Genomic DNA, 25,969 nt, shown 5'->3' on the forward strand with positions numbered 1-25,969 from the left:
TCACTATAAAGGTCACCAAATTTAAAACACTGGCCTTTTTGTAGAAGAAAAGCTTTGTCTCGCTAACCCTTTTAATTACTGCATGAGATAAACAACAAACCTCCATGGAGCACAACACCTTCCAGTTCATTCCCTCTTCCTTTCATCACGAATTCTATTATTTAAAGCCCTGTCTCTATAAACGCATCGCAACGATGATGTCCTATAGCACGTGATCTGCAGTATGTCAAGGTAGACGAAAGACAAAAGAAAGTACGAGGCTGCCTCTGTCGTGGTGTGCCAACCTTTCTTTTAGTCAGCCTTGAAACCATACCCAGTATGTCACCTGCATCAAAGGTAAAGGCTATTTATAAAGACTAGTAAAGCTTCATCCCTTTCTTACATTTGTAGATAAAAATAAACAGAAAGTTCTAATATTGTCTTCCCACACCCCAAAATGATCATCCTGCATCTTTAGATCTTCAGTCTTCATTTCTCCAAAACATTCATGTTGGCACCATCCCCAAGGGCTGCCTCTCCTGGGGACCCCATGCTCCAAAGCTGCCTCTCGCTCCATCTTCTCCCCTTTCTGTCCATCCTACATGAAATGCTCTACATTGGTAGTAGTGTTACCTGCTGACAAAGCAGTGTTGTTAAAATATGGCAAAACCTCAGGGTTTTTAGATTTGTGACCCCATTTTTATTTTATTTTATTTTTAATGTTTATTTTTAAGAGAGAGAGAGAGAGAGAGAGAGAGAGCGAGCGAGCATGAGCGGGGGAGGGGCAGAGAGAGAGGGAGACAGAGCATGAGCGAGGGAGGGGCAGAGAGAGAGGGAGACACAGATTCCAAAGCAGGCTCCAGGCTCTGAGCTGTCAGCACAGAGCCCTATGCAGGGTTTGAACTCATGAGCTGTGAGATCCTGACTTGAACTGAAGTGGGACGCTTAACCAACTGAGCCACCCAGGTGCCCCTATTTTATTTTAAAGTGTTTATTTATCTTGAGAGAGAGAGGGAAAGAGAGAGAGCATGAGCACAAGAGAGGGAGGGACAGAGAGAGAGGGAGAAAGAATACCAAGCAGGCTCTGCACTGTCAGCACAGAGCCCAACTTGGGGCTTGATCCCACGAACTGTGAGATCATGACCTGAGACTAAATCAAGAGTCAGACGCTTAACCCACTGAGCCACCCAGGCGCCCCAGTGTGACTCCATTTTTAATATTCACTTTGCAAGCTGTGCCTTCCTCACTAAGCACTTGATTCCTGCACTTTGCAGATATAAACCTTAAGTACATGTTATACTTCAGTGAGGCTACCTTGATTTTTGTAGTCTGCTCCTTTAGCTGGCTCCCCAAACTTCTACGTTCTCATATCTGCTCCAAATATTTCTATGTTAAAAATTCCCAACATGTAGAATTTCTTCATGTTGTTCCTCAGAGGTAGGCCTCCCTGACTTGCAAAAGGTCCTGGGACCGACTTCCCAGGGCAACCCTCTTTCCTTTTCCTTTATTCCCAGTGGGCCAAATAACCTGGCTTCTGATGCCCAAGTCCATCTTGAGCTCGCACTGCATGAATCTCATTTTGTAAACCATAGCGTAAACCTTGTGCACAAAGTAGGAGAATGCCTTTTCCACTCACTCTGATATCTCTCTGGTTGAAGAAGACATATTTGGCACAGTTAACATTTAACCAGAAGCTATCATCTTAAAAACTTTGCCCACTTTTCTCCAAAAAACTTAGGTTAACAGTATGCTGCTTTTTTTTTTTCGTTCATGAAATGTCTAAGAAGTAATAATGCAGGGAATCCTGTAATCTATTCTAAAATGTAGGTCACATCAAATCAATGAAATCTAAATGAGCAAATAAGTAATTAAAATATTAAGGTGTATGCCCTGTTTAACAACCCAGAAGTATTAAAAGGGTATAAGCCTCCCTCTCAGGATATCTCCACTTGCCTAAATTTCCCTCTGCCTACATGCTCTTTGCTGGACAGCCTCACCAGCACCTCATTCCCCTCTTGCTGGTCTCTGCTGAGATGTCACCTCCTCAAGGTAGACTCCTTGGCTCCCTCTCCTCAAGGTAGACTCCTGCACCCCATCATTCTTCACCCCTCTACCCCAGTTTACTCTTCTTCGAGGCACCGATTACTCTCAGGCATTGTTTTCTGTTTAGCACACCAGAATGTGGCTTCATGAGGGCAGGGACTTAGCTTTATTCACTGCTGTGTCCCCACCTCTCAGACCAGGGCTGGCCTGACACAATACAGGCTCTCAGTGAATATTTGTTGAAAGGCTGAGTGACTGTCCACGAAAGAGAAGTGCCAGGAGAACTACAGGAGAAATTCAGGCTTCCTTTTGCGTGATAATGTGAAGCCTGAATAGAAAGTCTAGTTCGGGGAGGGGAGAAGGGCCCGGAGTTTTGGTGGCTTCCCAGACCCCTCTCTCCAGGTAGGAGGAAGTGAGGTGAGGGACAGGGTGAAACAAGAGACAGTATGTCTGTAAAGGCTCTGAAATTACATTCAGGGAAGACCAGGTGCCTGGACCTCCCTCTCAGACCCAGAAATGAGGGGACTGGAGGGAAAAGAGAGAAGAGGAACTGGGCTTGGTGTGATTTTCTAGGAGCTTCCATCCAACCATAAGTGTAGTCTGATTCTGAGACCACCAGGACCCAGTGGCCAGGGGGGCTTAAGTCTGGGCTGCGGTGTCCCCTGATCTCCACAGGACACAGGCAGCCCTTTCAGTGCTTAACACCCCCCAAACCTAGAGCAGGCTCTAGATTCTAAAGTCCCTGGAAAGCAGGGTTTCCTCCTGACTTAGCAGAGGAAAACTCACAACAGAAAGGGACGGTGAGCAGTGGCTAACACTGCCCAATTCCTTCTCCAAAAGAAATGTGTACCGACAGTCACAAAAACTTCCTCTCTCTTCCTTAACTGACTTCAGAAATCATTGATACGGCATAATGCTATGAGAGCAGTGTCAGTCACTTCATTCACCTGAGTAACTTTCCATTTAAGCCCAATTATTGTGTAGTGCTGGAACAATTATTTGTATTATTAAGTCTGTCCAACGGAAGAGGCTGCGTGTTAATTTACTACAACACAAAAGCAACATCACATGTTCTCAGCCCTCACAGTTCTCAGCCTCATGACACCAAGCTGTTGTCTCACAGTGCTGCATTAAAATCATAAATGAAACTAAAAAGACCACAAAACCCAGGTGAGGGGAATTTAGTGCAGGTCTCTGGCTATATGTGCAATCATCCAGCTACATCCTTCCAGACAAAAGCTAACATTTGCTAAACGTTTACCATGTGTTTAATACCTTTACACATATTAACTCAATCTTCATCACAACCCTGTCAGCGAGGTACTGTTAATATTTCCTTTCTGCACATCAGGAAATGGAAACTGACCAAAAGTCATATGGGTAGAAAATGGCAGAGCCAGGAGTGAATCCAGAAGCTATATGCTCAAGATAAAAATATTATATATTTTGATCACTAGACTGCAATTGCACTTTCCAACACTATTGAAGGGATGCTCACTCTAAAGATCTCAAAGTGGGGAGTTGTGATGAGAAGAAAGTTGATTGCACTGGTTCACACACTTCAGGGCAGGTGACGGTTTGGAGGGGCTTTTCTTTCTTTCTTCTCCTTTTTTTTTTTTTTTGAAATTTATTGTCAAATTGGTTTCCATACAACACCCAGTGCTCATCCCAAAAGGTGTGGAGGGGCTTTTCTTACTGCATGCCAGGTAGATCCAGCAGTGAGCTCTGATTTTTCCAGGAGGACCACATCCTTCATCCCTGCTTTGGCCAGGTGATAAGCCAGACTCACACCAATGCAGCCACCTCCAATTATCACAGTTTCTGCTCTGTCTTTCCATCTTGTTTCCGCAGACAAAGGTGGGTTTTCCTCTCTGGAAGACAATTTTTGTAAATGGTAGTTTTATTAGGCTATGGCAGCTATAGTTTTTCTGACTTGTTTCCTGTTTCTTCTCCTTTTTTCTCTAGTATCTTAACAGTGCCCGTGAGGGTTGCATAGCGCTGATTTAGTCATTGGGGCATCTAAACCCTGATTGAAGCAACCTGCTTAAGGGAGGAAAGAGGAGGACTTTGAAACCCATTCCATATAATTCTGGTCCATTGTAGATAACAAATATAGCTAAAGAATTGAACATGACTTCTATTTTTTTTCCCAAAAGAGTTAAAGAGTATTTTTTTTTCAGTCTACTTGGAGAACACACATAATCATTCTATTCCATGAAAAACCATTATTAAGAACTTTAGCTCCTGTAGGTCTTGGATCATCTCCTCCATCCAATGCTTTCCAGGCTGCGGAGAGCCAGACGGAGTTAAATGTTCTTCTTCATTTAACTTCCTCACCACGTACAGCCTCCTCTAATTTTATAGTTACTGCTCAGTGGTCTCATATATTTATTTGCGTGACTTTCTACCTAGCAGGATCGTGGGCCTCTCCAGGACACGTTGTAAAAAGCAAGGTGTAAGTAAGGCAAAGAGGAATATATATCTCTATATACCATAGACAGATATACACCATGTGTGTGTGTGTGTGTGTGTGTGTGTGTGTGTGTGTGTGTATGGTGTATATCTTCCTATGTTTGCTTACACATAGACAATCTCTGGAAAAATACAGAAGACGCTGTTAACAAGTTGACTGGGAGATGGGGGTAGGAGTAACTTCGCACTGGGAACCCTTTGATACTGTTTCACTTTGTCCACCAGCGCGTGTAAAAGAAAACACGTACATCTAGAAGATATCCGAATGCCCATTTCTCAGAGGCCCAGGATCCCCCGACCCGGCAGACTGCCTCAGGCCCTGGCTCCCACCCAGGCAGCAGCCCATCCGCGGGCCTCGGCGCCGGCCAGGCCCCCACTCACCCTTGGCGGCCGCAGGCTGAGCGCGGGCGGCCGGGGGAGCCCTGCAGCCGGAGACTCGACAGCAGGAGGCCCCGCTGCGCGCCCGGGCGGAGCATGGCGAGGCCGAGGAGGCCGAGGGCGCGGGCGCGGGAGCCTGCTCCGAGGCCACCGGACACCCTGGGGCAACGGGGCTGGCGGCTCTGCTGGGGGACCCTCCCCCGGGCGAGGGGCGGGTTCCAGAGCTAGGCGCGCTCTCGCGGACCCGGCGGCCGCACAGCCGCGGCGAGATGGCTCCAGCCGGAGGCCCCGGGGCCAAAAAGGTGAGTTTCCGGGAGTCAGCGAGGTACTCAGCGCGCCCGGCCGCGGGGCTCCCAGCGCCTGACTTGAGACCCCACTTCAACCCCTGAATGAGCTCTGCGGCCCTGGCCGGGCACCTGGAGGGCTCTGTGTCTCAGTATACGCGATCGCCACTTGCCCGGGGCGACAATACCGCCTTGGCGTGAGGAATAGATAATTTACTGAGCCCGGACTCGGTGCCCCACACTTCACGGACTGCGCACAATTATTCCCATTTTTCAGGTGAGGAAACTGAGGCCCAGAAAGGCCACTAGCTCAAGGTCACCCATCTAGTCCAGGGTGGAGCGGGGATTTGAAGTCTAGCTCCGGACTCAGGCGCCGCGCTCACATTTTCTACCCTCAGCCTACCTCAGGTCTTGGGCTCAACTAGCCCCAGAGCTTGGTTCTCTGGCGTTTTGGGAAGGGTAGCAGCCTGGCCCTGCAACTGATGGGCTGGCCTGAAACCAGGGGTGCAAGATGCTCCCAGACCCCCACCGCGGAGTGGGGGGGGGGGGGAGGGGGGTAGGGAAGTGCGCAGGTTAGTGGGGTAGCGGCGCTCTGCCTACCCTTTTCAGTAGAACCGGCTACCTGGTTCCTTCTCTAGGCCTCTTTCCCTCTCTGTTCACCAAGTGTCAGCTTTGTCCCCCCCACCCCCACCCCCCAACGTTTCTATGCTAGGTGTGTAGTTGGTGAGGAAAAGGGGTGACAAAACAAAATTAGGAAAGGCATGAACTTGGACGCAGGACATCTCCAGAATCCCTCAAAGCAACCCAGCTGTGCCCTGAAACTCAGAGGGGGAAGGGAGAAGCTATATAGGCATGTAAGTATGCACCACTGATCTTTTTCTCCTAAAAAGTTAGCAACAATCAAGATGCCCAGTGATGGTGCGCTCCCTAAATAAAGGTGCATCCACTTAATAAGTTATTAGGCAGCCAATTAAGAAGCTAAGTATGAGAACAAGCAAACTGCTTTGACAATAGTTAAGTTACAAAAGGAGTTATACTATACAGACCGACCCCAACTGTGTAAATATTTATATATGCAGTGAAAGGAAAGAAATAATAATGGTAATAGTTGCATAAGATGTGGAATATGACTTTAACAATTAAAAAAAAAATCTTTGGATATGTTTTATAAAAGTAAAATATGGGCATTGAAGTAAATGAGCTTAATAAAAGATAAAGACATTGTGCTGATTTCTTTCTCTAAATTTTCTGTATTACTGTGTTCACCTTTGGCTCACTTTTTAAAAGGTTTTTAAAATATGCTGTCCCTGTTCAATTTCTTCCCAGCCTCTGCTCTTGCAACGCCAAGATTATCGTATGATAACCATGTTAATGTGTACCTGGGAGTTAAAATGTTAGTGGGAAGCAGCTAATCTCACCTCTCCTGTCAGCCAACAGGTACATTTTAAGAATTCATTTAGTTGCCACAGGGGACACTTCCAATCGCTTCATTAATCCCCAAGAGCAGTCCTAGTGGCAACTTCAGGCATATTGGATCTCTGGCAGCGTCTGGCCGAGGGTGAATGAAGTTGGTCTACTCATCTGTCTGATCAGAGGTGCCCTGAAGCCATACCTTAAATCCAGAAGTCTAGATACTGACATCTGCAACAAGGAACCATAAATGCCTCTCAGAGCTCACTACCAGATCCAAGGCAGAGTCACTGCCAAATTGAAAGGGAGGATGGACTGAAAATATAAATGTACTGCAAATTAATTTACATTGCTCTTTATTTTACAGAGTCCCCTGTCATTCTGGAGCTGTCTTTAGATGAGCTGGTGTAGTAATTAACTAGGGTGGTAGATAGAGCAGTGAAGGAGAGGCTTAAAGGTGCTCTGAATTCAAGTCTTGATAATATAGCTATTTTGCTAATGGCTTTTTAAGAAAACTGGCAAAATTTAAAATTTTGGACAAACATCTAGATAACAGATCAAAATGGCTTAACTTGTTATTGTGAAGATCACAATCAAAATAGGCACTATAATTTTCTTAAAACCCTAGCTAGCTAATTTTCTGTTAAAGAGTGTCATTTTTTTTTCTCTCTCTCTCCTCAGGACTAAACTTGTAGCACATAAGACACAAGTGACAGTTTCAAAAATCTTATCTGTCTGCTGACTCTTGGCATAGTTTGTTAAGAGCCTACTCTTTGTTAGGTGCTGTTTGAGGTGGTAGGGATACAGACAAATGAGATTTGTCACCTGAGCCTCAAGCATTTTAAAGCCAAATAGAGGGGACAGGTAAGTAACCAGATACTATAGCTACAGGTGACAGATGCAGGAATGGAGGGTGTTTGACCTGAAGCAGAACACAAAGGAGGAAGTAATCACAAGTAAGAGTCAGACAGGCAAGGCTTTGGTCCGTAGCAGTGGAAGATACAACAGAGTGGGCTGTGGGAGCAAATTGGAGGTCATTTCAATAATCCAGGGACAGTAAGGATGTGGGTACGTATCTAAGAAGTGTTAAATAGATACACTTGGCATAACCCTGAGACAGGTTGAATGTGGTAGGTGAGATACTAACTTATAACACCTAAACTGTATGCCAGTGTTTTTCCCCTCTAGAATTGTTTGGTGTGTACTATTAAATTTGAATCTTAGCTTATAATTGAAGTGTTAGATTTCCAAGATGAGATTTTATACAGATGACTATACCTCTGATTTTCTGTTCTGTATTCCACTGCAGCATTTCTTTATTACATATATTGTGATGATTTTTTGACCCATCAGCCTTCCTCCGGTGGGCAGACTTTGAGTTTCTTGAGGGCAGGGGCCTTGTCTTAGTCCAATGTTTATCCCTCTTGCCTGGAACTGTACCTGGCATGTGGAAAGTTCGCATGAAAATTTAAAGCTGAAGTCTTTTTTTATGTTTCAAAAGTACAACATTAAAAGAGCAAATTGCATATCTTGGAAGGAATAGAGAACTAGATGAGAATCATAATAAATATTAACATTTCTTCCACATTCAACTAAAATTCATCTTTAGATATAAAATATGGAAAAAATAACCAGAGTCAAAGCAGTGTTTATGGTTAATATAGCTAACACAGCTTGTATTCCATTTCACTTCCCTCCACACAAAAATGGAGATGCTCTAGATATGGCGGCCTCCACTGTAACTCTTTCTAATGTACCTTCCTGGGCTGCAGATATGGCTGGTTAGAAGGGGCAACTGAAGGCATTTCTCTCCCACTCATGCATTGCTGTGTGTCTAGCTGTAGACAGGGCTGAAGTGAACTGGCCTTGTATTTTCAATAAAAGATTGTATCTTCAGCTAATGCAATCTTTACAAGAGGAGTAGGGGTCACCATGGGAGTGTTTGCAGTTTTCATATAGGATGGTCAGGGAATGCCTCCCTGAAAAGATGACCCTTGACCAAAGCCCTGAAGGAAGGTGACAGTGAGCCATGCAGTATTTGGGGGAGGCAGGTATTTGGGGAGGCACATTTTAGACAATGGAAACTGTAAGCCCTTGGAGAACTGCTCTGGGTACAGCCTTTTATTCAAGTATGGGTGGGCCAAACAGAAAAGTGGGATTAGAAAGAGAGTAGATTAGGAATTTAGAAGATCTGAAGTCCACTTTAGCTTTGTAATCTTTCTTAGCTCTGTGATCTTGGACAAGTCACTTAGTCTCGTTGAACCTCAGTTTCCTCATTTATAAAATGGGAATAAAAGCCATCTGCCCTGCCTAGCTCACAGAGTTGTCGGGAGTACCAAATGAAAACATATATGAACATGCTGGAAAATGTAGGGGCATAGTTATGAAACTTTCTGTCCCCTAGGATTATGTTTAGTGGTTTATGCAAAAAAAAAGAGGCTAGTTTTCTCCCCTAACGTGAGGCCTAACAGTCCATGGCTGCTGCAGCTACGCAAAGATGCCGTTAAAACCCTGCGGCTGTGAGTGACAGCAACTATTAGTCGGCTCCACCTGCCTTAGTGTGTGACTTTCAATGGCATGGCTGCAGGATGACTGGCATACCTCTAGGGCTTATATTGACATTCTAGTCAGGAAGGAGAAAAAGTGCCACGATGGAATAGAGTGCCCATCTATATCGGGAAAGCAAAACTTTGCCAGAAATCTTTAACTGGCTTCTGCCCATGTCTCATTGGCCAGCTCTATGTAATATACCCACCTCCCCCCAGCGGAAGGGAGCCCGAGAATTTTTTTTTAAGTGTATTTATTTATTTTGAGAGAGAGCAAGATAGAGTGTGAGCCAGGGAGGGGCAGAGAGAGAATCCCAAACAGGTTCCATGCTGTCATTGCAGAGCCCAATGCAGGGATCAATCCCACAAACTGTGAGATCATGATCTGAGCAGGAACCGAGAGTCAGACGCCTAACCAACTGAGCCACCCAGGCATCCTGAGAATTTTTTAAATAAATTTTCTTTTAATGTTTGTTTATGTTTGAGAGAGAGAGAAAGAGAGAGAGTAGGAGGGGGCAGAGAGAAAGGGAGACACAGAATCCGCAGCAGGCTCCAGGCTCTAAGCTGTCAGCACAGAGCTCAATGTAGGACTCAAACCCACAAACTGCGAGATCATGACCTGAGCTGAAGTCAAACACTTAACTGACTGAGCCACTCAGGCGTGCACTGCCCCTCCGCCAGAGAATTTTTTTTAAGTTGAGGACATTGTCTCCCCAAATGAAATACATTAACAAAGAAGAGAAGAGGAAATACATACTAATTAGGCAACTATCAGTGTCTGCCACAAACATGTTGAGAAAACAGTATATCGCAGAATCAGCACTTTCACTATAATTTGACTCAGTGTAAACATTATTTGAGAAAAAACAGTCACAGCACTTTGCACAACACAAGTACCTGGAATGTCCAGGAAATATAGTATACTCAGTCTTTCTAGAATATTGTTAGACATTGAGGATTTTGACAGAACTGGATCTATAAGAACATAGGACCACCTTTCCTAAAATTGGAAACTGCTTTAAGGGAAAAAAAAAAAAAGAGGCATCTTGGGTGATTTTTCTTTCTTTTCTCCAGGGTATTTTGGAACGTCTGGAGAATGGGGAGGTTGTGGTTGGAGACGGCAGCTTTCTCCTAACTCTGGAGAAGAGGGGCTACGTGAAGGCGGGGCTCTGGACTCCAGAAGCCGTGGTGGAATATCCCAATGCAGGTCAGTGCCAGCAGCCCCGACAGCGTTTATCTGGGTGACAGTTTGCTTCAATCTGACTGAGAGAATATAAAGGAATAATTCTCAGTGTTTTCTAAGGACTGTTTCCCTTGCCAGAATCACCAAGATGTAGACGGTGACAGTACATGGCTGAAGCACATAGAATAAAATGTCCTCTCCCACCACCACCCCCGCCCACCACCACACGCTTGCATCTTCATATATAGGAGGTGTTAAATTATACACCTTAATATTTGTCCCATGAATATTCACCTTGTGGATAGTCAAGAGTTTCCTGAACCTAATGTGTTATGGCTTCACGTTAATCCTTCTGGCTAATTTGCTTATTATACTAGAACCGTGTTTGGTAAAGATGATTAATGGTAACCACCAGATTAACAGAGCATAGAGAGTAGACATTTGGGGTTTGCTGGGGGAGAGGGGTGTGAAGAAATAAACAGTTTCACCTCATCCCCTTAGCTAGAAAAAAAACCCAAAAAACAATGAGTTGGAGGTAGAAACTGGGATGGTATTGGTGAGTAACATCCACTGGAGCTTTAATTCTGCTTTTACTCTTTATTGAGAGCAAGGTCCTAAATTAAAGGGGAAGATAAAGTGAAAGAATGAAATGCATACAAGCTGGGAATGGAACTTTCAGTTTGCTCTGATTTTATTCATATATGCACCGTGTATCTGAGAAGCCTGGGATCCTGTCCTGGTTCTTCTGCCGACCAGCCGTGTGACCTTGGACAAGTCATTTGACTTTCCCAAGGGTCAGTTTCTTGATCCATGCTCACATGAGGGTGTGAGATGGGCTAGTTGTCAGGACTTGTGAGTTAACCAGTGTGAAGGGTCCCACGTGTCCTAAGTCCCTGATGGCATTTGCATTGTTTCATCCAACGCCCAGAGTTATGTGGTGGGACCAGGTTTTATTTCTCTGGTGCTTAGCATGAAGTTTTCATCTGGCCCAAGGAAAACTTGTTCTTCATTTTATTTATTTATTTTTAAGTTTATTTATTTTGAGAAAGAGAGAGCACGTGGTGCAAGCACGTGCAAGCAGGGGAGGGGCAAAGAGAGAGGGAGAAACAGAGTCCCAAGTGGGCTTCATGCTGTCAGCGCAGAGCCCGACGAGGGGCTTGATCTCACGAACCTGGGGTTATGACCTGAGTCAAAATCAAGAGTCAAACACAACCAAATGAGCCACCCAGGTGCCCCTGTTCTTCATTTTAGAAGATTCTTCTGCTAAACCAGAAAATGTTGAAATAACAAGGATGAAGAGAGAGAAGGAAAGGGTGTTCTGATAGGCCAACAAAAGCTCTCTGATGGCACCTTAGCAGCCGCTTGCTGTTGAATCTGTTTGATGGGGGCACAACCCACATACACTCTGTCCAATTTGAGAATTTCCTCATCCTTTTTTGAGGGCTCCCAGTGTTGACTATAAGTAGACCAGCCACATCCCTCACAACACAGGCAAATGAATAAACCCTCTCTAGACCAAAAGATTGAGGGGGCAGTTGGCCAACCAGGCCTTAATCTCTTCCTGCGACTGCACCAGGCTGTTGAGGCCCATCGACAGGGCAACATGAGGCTACTCCAAATAGCCCCAGTTTGGTATTGACTTTGCCTTGTTCTGTCCTTGAATTCTACTGACCGTAATCTGCAATCTTTTATAAGTACAAGGTTTGAAATGTGTCTGATTAAAAGAGATGTGAGTGGGTAAGCTACTTTTGCTATAAATGAAAGCTCCTATGGTTTTTATCTTCTTAATTTTAATTCAAAATCTACCTTGTAGTTCGTCAACTTCACATGGAATTCTTGAGAGCAGGATCAAATGTCATGCAGACTTTCACCTTTTCTGCCAATGAGGACAATATGGAGAGCAAGGTAATTTTGGTGTGGGGGCAGGTGTGAAGGGAGGGAGGAGGAAAGTGTCAGGGATCATCTGTAATAAAAGTAACCTCTTGGGGAGCCTGGGTGGCTCAGTCAGTTGGGTGTCCGACTTCAGCTCAGGTAATGATCTCACAGTCCGTGGGTTCGTGCCCCGCATCGGGCTCTGTGCTGATGGCTCGGAGCCTGGAGCCTGTTTCAGATTCTGTGTCTCCCTCTTTCTCTGACCCTCCCCTGTTCATGCTCTCTCTCTCTCTGTCTCAAAAATAAATAAACGTTAAAAAAAAAAAAAAGTAACCTCTTGACGGGAAGCTATGGAATTGACCTGATGTGTTACTATACTTTGCTACAAACTCCACACAAAATGTCTATTAAAGAATTCATTATTATGTAAATGAATATATACTAAATAAATGAGCTTTTTTTTCTGCCTCTTTAGCTGAGGTATGTGGGGAGGATAGGACTAGGAAGGAATTGGCCATTGGAAGGACATGGTCATCCTTCTGTGCTATTATTTTATAGATGCCTTTTTCCCTTATTTCACTGTCTTCTCTTCTGACTTGTCCATCTGGAGACAGGGTGGTCCTTGGGAATATGGCACTGGCCTAGGAATGAGAAGAATTGGGTTTGATACTCAACTTTGCTATCTATTGGGTGTGTGACTTTGTGCAAGACACTTGACTGCAGGGAGCATTGGTTTTCTCTCTGCAAATAGAGATAATTTATGCTTAAATGCATAGGGTTGTTGAGAAAAGGAGATAAGGAGAAGAATGTGGAAGTATTGTGAGATATTCCATACGTGAAAAGTGTTAATACTTGCAAATGTTCATGCCCATGTATTCAACCAACCAGCATTCCTTGAGTACCTGCTATAGTCCAATCTCTATGCTTGAAACAAAGATGAAAGAAAGCCACAGACCTGATTCCTAAGTGGCTCACAGTCAAGTGAGGGAGGCAAACAAACATTTACCAAGATCCAGTGTGGCAAGTCCAGTCATGGAACTATATGCTCACTGGTAGTAGAGGAGAAGGTACCCAACTCTGCTGGTCTTCCCAACTTGCAGTTTACCCCATACCTTGAACTCGTCTTACTTGCTCATTGCCCCTTTGGTTATTTGTAATATTTTACCTCTAAAACGCCAGGCTCACCATCTGAACTCTTGCTCTCCAACTTCAGTGGGAAGATGTGAACGCCGCTGCCTGTGACCTTGCCAGGGAAGTGGCTGGAAAAGGTGACGCTTTGGTGGCAGGGGGGATCTGCCAGACATCGGCGTACACACACCACAAGGATGAAGCTAGAGTTAAACAACTCTTTCAACGCCAGCTAGATGTTTTTGCCAGGAAAAATGTGGACTTCTTGATTGCCGAGGTAAGGTTCGTGTTTTAGGGAAACACTATTTTGACGAATACAACTGCATAGTCTTTAGCTTTCAGGAGGGTATTGGATTGCTTTGTGCCTTCGTTTCCTCAGGGTACAGGGTCAAAGGTTTGTTTAAATGCACTGTAATCAAGGCAAACATCCTCTCAATTGTGTGCTAGGTTCTGTGTGAAGCCAAAGGGCAGACCCAGGACAGGCCTACCTGTAGCCTTCGTGTTCTTTTGGGTGGTTGTAGCAGCTGACTCACAGGGGACCGTGCAATGTTGGGTGAGAAGGGGACGGTGATTCAGGAAGCAGTCTCTCCTGCGGGAGGGGCAGGGCAGGAAGGGGCTGTGTGCGTGAGCTAGAGGCTGTGAGAGCAAAGCTTAGGAGGTAGATGGTTGCTCGGGCTCATGCAGGCCCCACTAACAATACTCAGTACCAAGTAGTTTCGTTGCCCTCCTCTGTTCATGCTGTGCTTACCCCAATCCCTCGGCTTTCCCTCAAGCTATGATATGTGAGTGATATTTTGAAGAAAAAAATCAATAAGAATTGATCATTGATTGGACATGAAGGCCCAGAACATTCTCTTCCTTCCACTTCCAAAAATTAAAAAGCCCTCATTCCCGGGGCACCTGGATGGCTCAGCTGGTTGAGCGTCTGACTTCGGCTCAGGTCATGATCTCAAAGTTCATGAGTTCGAGCCCCACATTGGGCTCACTGCTGTCTGCACAGAGCCCACTTTGGATCCCCTCTCTCTGCCCCTGCCTGGCTTGCACTCTCTCTCTCTCAAAAATAAATAAACATTAAAAAAAAAAAAAGCCCTCATTCCCCATTCCCCACCTTTGTTACCATGTAAGGTCAAGCTCTCAACCCAAATCTCTACCCTCAACAAGGACAATAGCCTCCCAACTGCTATTTCCCTAACCACTCTCTGAACCTATTGAAGTCCTTGCTTGGTCAACCTTCCTAAGGCTCAGGGCCAGCCAAGCCTGACAGACACACCTGGCAAGAATCATCTGCAGAGACGGTCACAAACCCCACCTGATAGGTTCTCCAGATGGATGAGGACACCAGTTTGTTTTGCAAGAGCCTCTCTGTGGACTCCCTCTGCCATTCCCCACACACTGATTCTGCAGAATCTAAGTCAAGAAGGAAGAAGACAGGGAGATTTTTGCTGACTTTTCTTCACTTACTTAAGGTCAGCTTTTCAGTGTTGGCCCTTAAAGACATTCCTGGGAAGCACCCCTGCAAATGGCCTGGGTTTACCAGACAAGGTGTCTTGTCCACCCTCGGCAAAGAAACTCCGTAGCTATTCCTCCCTGCCCTGTGCCTCAGCATTCTCGACGGGCAGAAATCATCATATTTCTCCCTACTTCATGGAGCACTTATGAACGTCTAACTAGAAGTGAATATAAAATCACTTTGAAGTATTAAGCATAATACACTACTCATAATTTTTTTTGGAGATTACCCCAGTTCCATAAAAGAGTTTATTAATAAAATTCCTTCAAAATTATGAATTTAAATACTCAATTACTTTAAAAACCTTTGTGGTTTTTGCTTCTGTTTTTTTCCTAACAGTCATCATCTTGCTGAATCAATGATCCCCAAATGAAAATCTATATATTATTGTTAAAGGAATTAAAATGTGTACTTTAGAAAAGCATTCTTTAGGGGTGCCTGGGTGGCTCAGTTGGTTGAGTGTCCAACTCTTAATTTTGGCTCAAGTCACGATCCCAGGGTCATGGGATCGAGTGACATGTTGGACTCTGTGTTGAGTGCAGAGCCTGCTTAGGATTCTCTCTCCAACCCCCCCCACTCTGTTTCTCCCCTGCTTGCATGAGCTCTCTCTCTCTCTCTCTCCCTCAAAATAAATAAATAAACTTTTAAAAAAAGTATTCTTTAGTCTGCTAAATACCTGTTCCTAGCAAGTTTTACCACATATATTTATTTATTTTTATAACTATTTGGCAACATTTGCATTCCACCTTTCAAAATCTGCTTTACATTTGGACCAATAGAAATGGTGAAATTTCTCTTAGTATTTTGAGCATGCCGAAGAAGCCATGTGGGCTGTGGAAGTCTTAAAAGCGTTGGGTAAACCTGTGGCAGCTACCATGTGCATAGGCCCAGACGGAGACATGCATGGTGTACCACCTGGAGAATGTGCCGTTAAGCTGGTGAAGGCAGGTAATCTGGATGCATCGTGTGATTAGCAGTTCAGCTATTGTTTATAAAATTTAACAAAGGTTGCTTAATATTGTGAGAGCCGTTCATTGCTAACAGAATTAACTGGAATTGGTTTCCTTATTTGTAAAACTTGGGCGGTGGAGAAGGATAGCTAATTTCTAAGGCAATTTCCAACAACTGAAAAATAAAATAAATAAAATATATAAGTCCTTTATTTCTTTGCCTAGGGGCTGCGATTGTAGGCGTGAACTGCCGATTTGGACCCAGCACCAGCTTGAAGACGATGAAACTCATGAAGGCGGGCCTACAGGCTGCAGGGTCGAAGGCGCATCTGATGGTGCAGTCCCTAGGCTTCCATACACCGGACTGTGGCAAAGGAGGGTTTGTGGATCTCCCAGAATATCCCTTTGGTAAGCCCAGCTACATATCAGAGGTCCTTGTGTTTTCTTGTGCTGACAACATGGAAACGGCCATAATAAATAGCTATGGTACAGTCTTACAAATAGAGACCGCATTAAGACAAAAACGTTCAATGTTAATGAAAATTGAGCAGAATCTAAAGTTCGTGATTTTCTAATTGTAAAAAATGCCCATCAGAGCACCTGTGATTTGAATACAAGGACAGTAACAGCAATGCTGTGATGGTTGTGTTGCAGGACTGGAGCCCAGAGCTGCAACCAGATGGGATATTCAGAAATATGCCAGAGAGGCCTACAAACTCGGGGTCAGGTACATTGGTGGGTGCTGTGGATTTGAACCCTACCACATCAGGGCGATTGCAGAGGAGCTGGCCCCAGAAAGGGGCTTTTGGCCTCCTGCTTCTGACAAACATGGGAGTTGGGGAAGCAGTCTCAATATGCACACCAAGCCCTGGATTAGAGCCAGGTAGGAATTTTCTAATTGACATTACTATTTTGCTCGAATCTCATTTTATTTATTGTTAGAAACACTATGCATGCAGTAAAAAATGAAAAAATATACAAGTATATAAAATTAAAACTAGAGGCTCCTGGGTGGCTCAGTCAGTTGAGCATCTGACTTCGGCTCAGGTCATGATCTCACAGGTTTGTGACTTTGTGCCCCATGTTGGGCTCTCTGCTGTCAGCATGGAGTCTGCTTCAGATCCTCTGTCTCCCTCCCTTGTGTTTTGAAATATTATACCTTATTTCTGGTTTAGCAATTTTAAGCTGTAATTACTGCTAACCCTTTAAAAAACTGAGGTATTTAAATCACAAAATATTCCCCTTTTCTTCCTGATGTACTTTTCCCAATTTTGAGGTATTACATTTTTATTTCTTCTTTTGGTTACCTTTATAAATTTGAATTTTTTTTCTATTTAGCCATCTATTTCTTAATCCATTGCTATAAAGCAGTATCTCTTAATTCCACTTTGTAAAACAAGAATTAACTCGGGGCACCTGGGTGGCTCAGTTGGTTGAGCATCCAACTTAGGCTCAGGTCATGATCTCATGGTTTGTGACTTTGAGCCCCGCCTCGGGCTCTGTGCTGACAGCTCAGAGCCTGGAGCCTGCTTCAGATTCTATGTCTCTCTTGCTCTTTGCCCCTTCCCAGCTCATGCTCCATCTCTCCCTCTCTCAAAAATAAATAAACATTAAAAAAAAAATTTTTTTTAACAATTAACTCTTTCTGCTCCCCTCTACTCTCTCTCCCTCATCTACCGCTTGGTTTCTTTAAGGTGTTCCATGACAGTTACATCATTGAGTTCTGCTCGATTGAGTTCTGCTGTAAAGCTGGGTGCCTGGGTGGCTCTGTCGGTTAAGTGTCCGATGTCACTCAGGTCATGATCTCATGGTTCATGAGTTTGAGGCCTGTGCCAAGCTCTGCACTGGCGATGAGGAGCCTGCTTGGGATTCTCTCTCTCTTGCTCTCTCTCTCTCTGCCCCTTCCCCACTTGCACTCTCTCTATATCTCAAAATAAATAAACTTTTAAAAAAATGTAAATCTAGTAAATAACATTTACACTATTATTGTAATTGTCATACTAAACAAACAGGATTCATGAAATGTAATAATCAGAGTGCAACTTTATTTTTGTCTCCCTCTGTCTCTTTAAACCTGCTCATTGGGTGAATTCTTTTCTCTGTCCCTATTTAAAAATACGGACAGGCCCCAGGACTTTGTTGGGTAGCCTTAGGCAATAGAAAGCCCTGCGACCACTTTATTTAGCAAACACAGTCTTAATTCAGTAATTAAAGTGTACAGTTCCATGTAAAATCAAAACTTGGAACACATGAAGCTTACATCTCCTGTTTTCCATCGGTTGCCTTCAATAGGCAGGAAACTAGGGACAGTCAGGCTGGTCCTTCTCTTTCTTTCTTAGGCTTTCAATCCTCCCTTCTCGTCTTGCTAACCATGATTCCTGACCTCTTCAGATTGAAAGGGAGAAGAGAGAGGATGGAAAGGGGACTTAACTGTTCCTCCTTGCCCAGCAGCCTAACAGGAAGACTGCATTTTCTGGGCCTGGCAGGTCTTCCTGAGCACTGCCATGGTTCCTCACAGCCTTCCCCTGGGATGCCACAGGCATCGCTTTCTCTCACTGCCACTTCCCCCTTCAGATCCTGGCTTTTTCAGCAGGTCACTCGAAATAACACCCTGTTTCAGAGGTCTCATCATCCTTCCTGGTGATTCTAAATACCTCCAGATTTTGAACACCTCCAGGCTGGCTCTCTTTCACTTGGGGGCCAAAACTGACTAGAGGACCTTTCACTCTTCCCTCATGTAAACAAACTATGAGACTGTGGTCTGATCCCAATTTAATGGCACCCTCTTTGCTCTCAATCAGAGAAGCTGGTCCTTTGGTCTGTGAGCTAGATTGTCCAGGGTAGAGTCAGGTGAGCCATGGTACTGGCTCTTGGCCACCTCCTTTGAAACTTCTGCAGAGTGTCTGTCTTATGACCTTGATACCTCATGTCTGCCATATCTTGGTGCTGCCAATAAGATTTCCAGTCTAATATCCTGATACATTAATGATTTTCTAAATGTTCACTTAGAACTAAGACATAAGCATGGAACTATGGAGAAAGAGAAATAATTCTGTTTTAAGACACTTGAGGGGCGCCTGGGTGGCTCAGTCGGTTGGGCGGCCGACTTCGGCTCAGGTCATGATCTCACGGTCCGTGAGTTGGAGCCCCGCGTCGGGCTCTGTGCTGACAGCTCAGAACCTGGAGCCTGTTTCAGACTCTGTGTCTCCCTCTCTCTGCCCCTCCCCCGTTCATGCTCTGTCTTTCTGTCTCAAAAATAAATGTAAAAAAAAATTTTTTTTAAAGACAATTGAGCCTCTTGTGGGAGAATGTTCCAAGCATCAAGCTCAAATCAATTCCCTTCTGTCATATTTCATTTCATCTGTAGTCCACATGTATGCCGTATCTTAATTTGTTTCATACTTAGACTGTGACTTTCTTTGTACAACATTTGGTTTTCTAGGAACTTCTAATTAACTTCCTTTGTCATCGTTGAAAGATGAATAACAGGCCTTTACTTTCTCTAAGGTCTAACAACTTCTAAATTATACTATTTGTTATAAATTGTTACAAATCATGCTTTTTGTCAATGCACTTTGTTATTGAAGACATTTTTCTGAGGACCTCTTGAATGACTGTTGTGTTATGAATCACTGCATCTCTGACTCTCTCTCGTCTATCTCTATACAATGCCATCCCGTTTCCCTCTTTTAGAAACCAAACTCTCTGCTGTCTCCTCGTCTTTCTTCAGTGCTGTTATGTATTTAACCCATTTTTTATTTCTTTATGCATTTCAGCGGGATTTTTTTAATGTTTATTTATTTATTTATTTGAGAGAAAGAGAGTGTGTGTGCACGCGCGAGCAGGGGAGGGGCAGAGAGCAAGGGAGAGAGAGAATCCCAAGAAGGCTCCACACTGTCAGTGCAGAGCCCAATGCAGGGCTCGATCTCACAAACCATGAGATCATGACCTGAGCCGAAATCCAGAGTTGGCCACTTAACTGACTGAGCCACCCAGGCGCCCCTTCAGTGGGATTTAGAACACTCTTCATTTTTTACCTGAAACAACATCCCTAACGTAAATTTATTTAGATTGTAAAAGCAGACAAGAAATCATTTAGCCAGACATTTCTTCTGGGAGATATGGATGCTTATCAGAGAAAATTGATTTTATAGGTATCATACTTAGAACAAAGTAATACAAATATAATTAAAAGATGAGGAGAGCAAACTTTGGTGATGATTAAAATAGTTCAAATAAGTGAGATATGGCTTACTTTAATTATTATCTAGGGATCCTTAAAATTCATTACCAGGTAAAGAGAAAACATTTTTCTGTAGAACAAAGCCAGACATTCCTTGTACCTTGAACTCCCAAACATACTGATGTTCACAACAATTTGTGATTACACCAAAACCCATAGACATCCCAGATTTCTGACATTTTCATCATCCAAAAAATGTCAATATATTCATTGCTTTGTAAATAAAGTGGAAAAAACTGTATAAATATATTTACTACAAAGGTCTGTGACCAGGAACCTTTGTACGCTTCTTTCTTTGTCTAAAAACAAGAACAAATATTAACAAAATAATTTGTATTCGGTTTCTGGTTACTTTTGAAGACTTACACTGTGTTTTTACATTAAAAACCAGCTTCGGGGCGCCTGGGTGGCTCAGCCAATTAAGTGGCCGACTCTTAATTTCAGCTCAGGTCATGGGTTGGAGCTCTTAATTTCAGCTCAGCTCACACTTCATGGGTTGGAGCCCTGCGTCAGGCTCTGCACTGACCATGTGAAGCCTGCTTACAACTCTCTCCCTCTCTCTCCCTGCCCCTCTCCTGCTTGTGCTCTCTCTCTCTCTCTCTCTCTCACACACACACACACAAAATAAATAACCATTTTTTTTAAACCCGTCTTCATATATTTGTCATTATATAAAAATATTGAGTAGAGCTAGAAGGACCCTGCTAGAAATTTCAGAATACATGTAGTTCACCAAAACATGTAAAATTTAAACACATATTCTTTTTCTGAGAGGTGGTGTGAAACCCAGTGATTGTTTTTGATAGAAATGTGAGAAGAGTATTGATGGACATAGTTTTTCAGTCTGTGTGTTGAAACTGAAGTTCCGCCTGATCATCTACCAAACCTATGTGTATTTGGCAAATACATACATGCATACGTACTAATTTATTTTATATTCATATATATATACATATATATATATATATATATATATATATATATTAGACTTATGAAACAGGTACGCATTTTTTAATTATTTTTTTTTAACACAGGGCCAGAAGGGAGTATTGGGAAAATCTGCTGCCAGCTTCGGGCAGACCTTTCTGTCCTTCACTGTCACAGCCGGACGTCTAAGGAGTAGTGCTGTTTCAGAATAACAGAACGGAAGGAAGTCCCCCTCCGCCCCCGTCTGGAACTCTTCCCCGCCTTTACCCCCAGCCCACCTTGCCGTCTCCAGTTGCTGAACAGCTAATGTGCTGCTGGCCCTTCGGTTCCGTCCAACATACACATCTTATGCTCCCACTGTGGACAAACACCCAGCTGGATGCTGCAGCAGATGCAGAGGTGATGGGAAAGGGCCTCTGCATAGAGGTCCTCCAGCTCCTTACTGTCCAGTAATGCTGTGCTACATTCTTTGGAAGGTCATCAAGAATAGCAACATGTGGTGCACCTGAGTCGTTCAGTCAGTTAAGCATCTGGTTTTGGCTCTCATGGTTCTTGAGTTCAAGCCCCACATCGGGCTCTCTGCTGTCAGTGCAGAGCCCGCTTCAGATCTTCTGCCCCTCTCAAATGTCTGTCCCTACTCCACTTGGGTTCTTTCTATTTCAAAAATAAACGTTAAAAAAAGAATAATAGCGAAACTAGTTTTTAGGGTGAATTTGAGATTTTAAAATAACCAGAAGTCACTGAACACCAAACCTAGTGATTCATTCAGGCAACCAAGCTAGGTGCTTGAGGAAGATGGAACAATGAGTCTGCTTCTCTTACATGATTTGTATGATGACTCCAAGGGCAATCCCAAGGAAGAGAAGCAAAAAATGTTTTGAGCAATGGCAGGGTTATTGAAGTAAGTGATTACTTTCAAAAATGATTTTACTTAAAGGTGTTAGGTCCTTAAAAACAAAAAAGGTGTTAGGATCTAGAATGTTCTTAAATGTGTCTTTATGATCACAAACAGATAAATTATAAATTACTTAAAGACAAGGACAATTTGCTGTGCTTCATATATTTTTCCTTAAAGTATTTAGCACTGTGCTAGGCATAACAATGGATGCTCAATGAAATTCTTATTTTTGATTGTTAAAATGAGTAAAAATAAATCAACGGTTTTAGAAGACTTTTGAGAAGGTCTGTTCTAATCTATCTTGGTCTAATATTTTCTTGACTTATGTTTGTGTTAGTTGCCATGTGCCAATATCTCTCTGCTTTTTCCAAAACAATGTATCAATTTGTGACAATTAATAAAATTAAAAATAATGTACCTGTGATAGTGTTTGAATATTTAAAACATCATGGACATTCTTTGGAAAATAATAGCAAACATTTATTCCTTATTATGTTCCAGGCTATTGCTTCACTCTTGTTCTCACACTTTATCTATCTATCTGTCTGTCTATCCATTCATCCACATTCATTTGTCCTTTACAGGGATTAAATAATGAGATCGTGGTTTTAACACAGTAATTTATGTAGGAGGAAACTAGAGGTAAGTTAACTTTCCTGAGGTCACACAGTTAGTAAACAACAGAACTGGGATTTGAACCTACATGTGTGTCTCTGGAATCCAGGTTCACAACTACTATACTTCACAACCACTATCATGTGCACAGTGGCTGCTTTTATCAGATTTTTATCCAAATTTTTCTGTTGTGAAGTTTCATGTATTTTTATCAGCTTTGCTTAATATGAATCAGCCTTTCAATCCTATTTCTGTAAAGTAGATAACCTGGAACTCATTAAAATGTTGCCATTCTAGGGCACCTGGATGGCTCAGTGAGTTAGCATCCAACTTCAGCTCAGATCATGATCTCATAGTTGGTGAGTTCGAGCCCCCCATCAGGCTCTCTGCTGTCAGTCTGGAGCCTGCTTGGGACCTTCTGTCCCCCCTCTCTCTCTGTGCCTCCCCTGCTCCCACTCTCTCCTTCTATAAATAAATAAATAAATAAAATGTTGCCACTCTACCCATAATACATAACCCTAGCATGCTAAAAATTAAAAGGTGAGCCACTTACCATCATCTCAAGGCCTTGGGGTTCCTTGAGGATGACTAATAAAAATCACTAAATATGTGCCTGAATATTTTGCTGGCATCCCCAACCAGGACCAGCCAGTCTCTGGACTTTTCCAGTAGTAACTCACTACCGTGCAAGATCACATATTCTTTCTTAAGATATATTTCATTCTTTGGAAATTATTGTATTCATTAACCAGAAACCTACTTATCAACAACTTTTGCCTGTTTGTCCACATGTTAGTCTCTGGGCACCCATAAACAAATGGGTGGTTTCTTCCATGTGATAGCTCTTCAAAAATTTAAAGGTAAGTGTCATGCTTCCCTATACTTACTCCTCCTCATTTCCTCCAACCAAAGGCATAGACTTGTAAGATGTGCCTTGCCATACTAGCACTGCGATAGTGGACAGTTAGCTTTTCTGTCTTAATTTCCTCCTCTGTTAAATGAGGATAACGATAGAACCATCCTCATTGGAGTACTATGAGGATTGAGTGAACAGTTAGGATTGAGATAGTTAGGAACAGTGTCTGGAATATAGTAAGCACTCAGTGTACATTGTGTAGTGTAATATAATTACGTGACTTTGTTTCCAATCCCTTCATCCTCATCGTGACTCTCTTCTGGCCACACTCCAGCATCAAAGCCTCTGCACAAATTTAGTGCCTGGTCCTGAACACCACACTCCAGGAGTGGATGCTTGGACAACAGCTTGTTTGACAGATGAAGTTTATGTGAAAAGGAAAGTGGAGGGGCGCCTGGGTGGCGCAGTCGGTTAAGCGTCTGACTTCAGCCAGGTCACGATCTCGCGGTCCGGGAGTTCGAGCCCCGCGTCGGGCTCTGGGCTGATGGCTCAGAGCCTGGAGCCTGTTTCCAATTCTGTGTCTCCCTCTCTCTCTGCCCCTCCCCCGTTCATGCTCTGTCTCTCTCTGTCCCAAAAATAAAAATAAACGTTGAAAAAAAAAATTTTTAAAAAAAAAGGAAAGTGGATGGCATCGGGCAAAAAGCAAGAACTGAGAGGCTACATCTGGAAGGGGCGCTATCTTTCACTGTAAGCCCCTTCCTTGGGTCTACACCCGTACAATTAAAACCTTCGTTTTGTTTCAGGCCATATGGTTTAGAAGCAATGTAACAAATAAACATGAATTATATATGGTAGGTGGTAAAGAGGTGACATTAAACCTGGGTCCCTCAGTCTGTAACAACTAAAAATCACTTAAGAACCATATATGCTAAGAGCAGTCCATTTAGGCTTTTAGGAAGAGGAAAGTCATTCATCTACTTTGCAGATTAATAACTGTGGTCTATAGACCAAATATACATAAATATGAATAAATCTACACGTGCTTATAAAGAGAAAGACACAATATTGTAAGAGGCATAGTTGTTCTAAATTGATTAATAAATGCCGTATAATCCCAGTGAAAAATATCATCAGGATTGAGGGGAAATAGACATGCAAACTCTCAGGTTCATATTAGGGGGAAAAAATAGGGGTTATGGGAAAATTAGAAAAAGATAGGTAGTGAGGAAGGTGTAGCCTCGCCAAATAATTGCTATATGTAACATAGCTGGATGTGTGCATTAAAAAAATATATAAAGATCTGGGGTGCCTGAGTGGCTCAATTAGTTAAGCCCCTGACTCTTGATTTCAGCTCAGGTCATGATCTCATGGTTTGTGAGTTCAAGCTCTGCATCAGGCTCTGTGCTGACAGCATGGGATTCTGTCTCTCCCTCTCTCTGCTCCCCTCTGCTCATGCTCGCTCTCTCTCTCAAAAATAAACACTTTTTTAAAATTTTTTTTCAACGTTTATTTATTTTTGGGACAGAGAGAGACAGAGCATGAACGGGGGAGGGGCAGAGAGAGAGGGAGACACAGAATCGGAAACAGGCTCCAGGCTCTGAGCCATCAGCCCAGAGCCTGATGCGGGGCTCGAACTCCCGGACCGCGAGATCGTGACCTGGCTGAAGTCGGACGCTTAACCGACTGCGCCACCCAGGCGCCCCTAAATAATTTTTTTAAAAAAAAAGATCAATGGAAGTTAATGTATGATAAAGAGGGCATTTCAGGTCAGTGAGGAAAAGCTGGATTGTTTAGTAATGATGGATATTTGGTCAATCATACGGAAAGAAAAAGTTGGGACTCTTAAAACAAGTTCATGCTTGATCTACATTTTAAACATAAATCCATAAAAGAAGAAAAACATAAATTTTACCAAACAAAAAATTTAAATGTATGCACAAAACCCAAAATACTTTATAAACAAAGATGAAGTCAAATGGGAATAATGTGTAACAAGGATTAATAACTGCTATTCCAGGACTGGGTCTTGAACTGTCTTAGTTCAACCCTCTCCCCATGCATGCAGATAACATGAAGGTGGGGCTCACCTATGAGACTGGCATCCAGAACTCCATTTCACCGCATTTCCTTGCACTTGCAAGAATTATGAGAGGGAGATGTATGCAGCTGGGGGCCAAGCAAAGCCTTGGGGTCAGCACTAGCATCATCACCATTGCTTGACAATCACTATTCCAGTGTAGGATAGGATATGTGAATCAGCTGCCCCAGGAAGCACAGTGCACCTGGTAGAGGTGAGGTTCCAGGCAGTGGGTCTGCAGGCACTGGCTGAGAGTTCAGACAGCTCTGAACGTTGACACATTACCTCATAACGTGGTACCTGGCAGGACCAACTTGACTCTTCCTTCCCCAGGCAGCAGACCCTCTCCCTTGCTGGGCAACTTCTGGGGATCAATTCTCAGCTCCTGCCCTGCCCACTTGCTCATCATATGGCCTCCTCCCCATTTCCCTCAATGCCCACACACTATAAGGTTTTCAGAGAAACCCTTTTTTCCTCTTGCTCTATGGGTTATAATAGGACTGTAGACCAAAATCAAGAGAAAAATGAGGTTCATTTTCCTAAAAGACATCTTTATTGAAGGTAGGAAAATATTTGCCTTATATCTTTGCAGTGCAGG

The 25,969-nt window shown here is 43.4% G+C and overlaps 2 protein-coding genes across 3 annotated transcripts in view; one reads left to right on the top strand and one right to left on the bottom strand.

Annotated features, from left to right (window-relative positions):
* Positions 1–4,992, bottom strand: part of DMGDH (dimethylglycine dehydrogenase) — a 69,027-nt gene extending 64,035 nt beyond the window's left edge. Inside the window, exons 1-2 of the mRNA XM_043592778.1 lie at positions 4,876–4,992; positions 3,719–3,893 (exon numbers count right to left, since the gene is read on the bottom strand). Of these exons, the coding sequence (XP_043448713.1) occupies positions 3,719–3,893; positions 4,876–4,970 (270 nt within the window). The 5' untranslated portion in view covers positions 4,971–4,992. The remainder of the gene's footprint in view (positions 1–3,718; positions 3,894–4,875) is intronic.
* Positions 4,993–5,067: 75 nt separating this feature from the next.
* Positions 5,068–22,247, top strand: LOC122490197 (S-methylmethionine--homocysteine S-methyltransferase BHMT2). 2 transcript variants are annotated; one of them, XM_043592792.1, is made up of 9 exons: positions 5,068–5,174; positions 6,483–6,593; positions 10,187–10,319; positions 12,109–12,200; positions 13,381–13,572; positions 15,606–15,753; positions 15,981–16,163; positions 16,410–16,638; positions 21,033–22,247. In XM_043592792.1, the coding sequence occupies exons 4-9, from the start codon at positions 12,123–12,125 to the stop codon at positions 21,112–21,114; spliced, it is 912 nt and encodes a 303-aa protein (XP_043448727.1). In that variant the 5' UTR covers positions 5,068–5,174; positions 6,483–6,593; positions 10,187–10,319; positions 12,109–12,122; the 3' UTR covers positions 21,115–22,247. The 2 variants fall into 2 exon arrangements, with proteins under 2 accessions (XP_043448727.1, XP_043448736.1); XM_043592801.1 differs by lacking the exon at positions 6,483–6,593.
* The last annotated feature ends 3,722 nt before the right edge of the window (positions 22,248–25,969 follow it).

The sequence above is a fragment of the Prionailurus bengalensis genome, chromosome A1 (genome assembly GCF_016509475.1).
Source record: "Prionailurus bengalensis isolate Pbe53 chromosome A1, Fcat_Pben_1.1_paternal_pri, whole genome shotgun sequence".
Classification (NCBI taxonomy): Eukaryota; Metazoa; Chordata; class Mammalia; order Carnivora; family Felidae; genus Prionailurus; species Prionailurus bengalensis.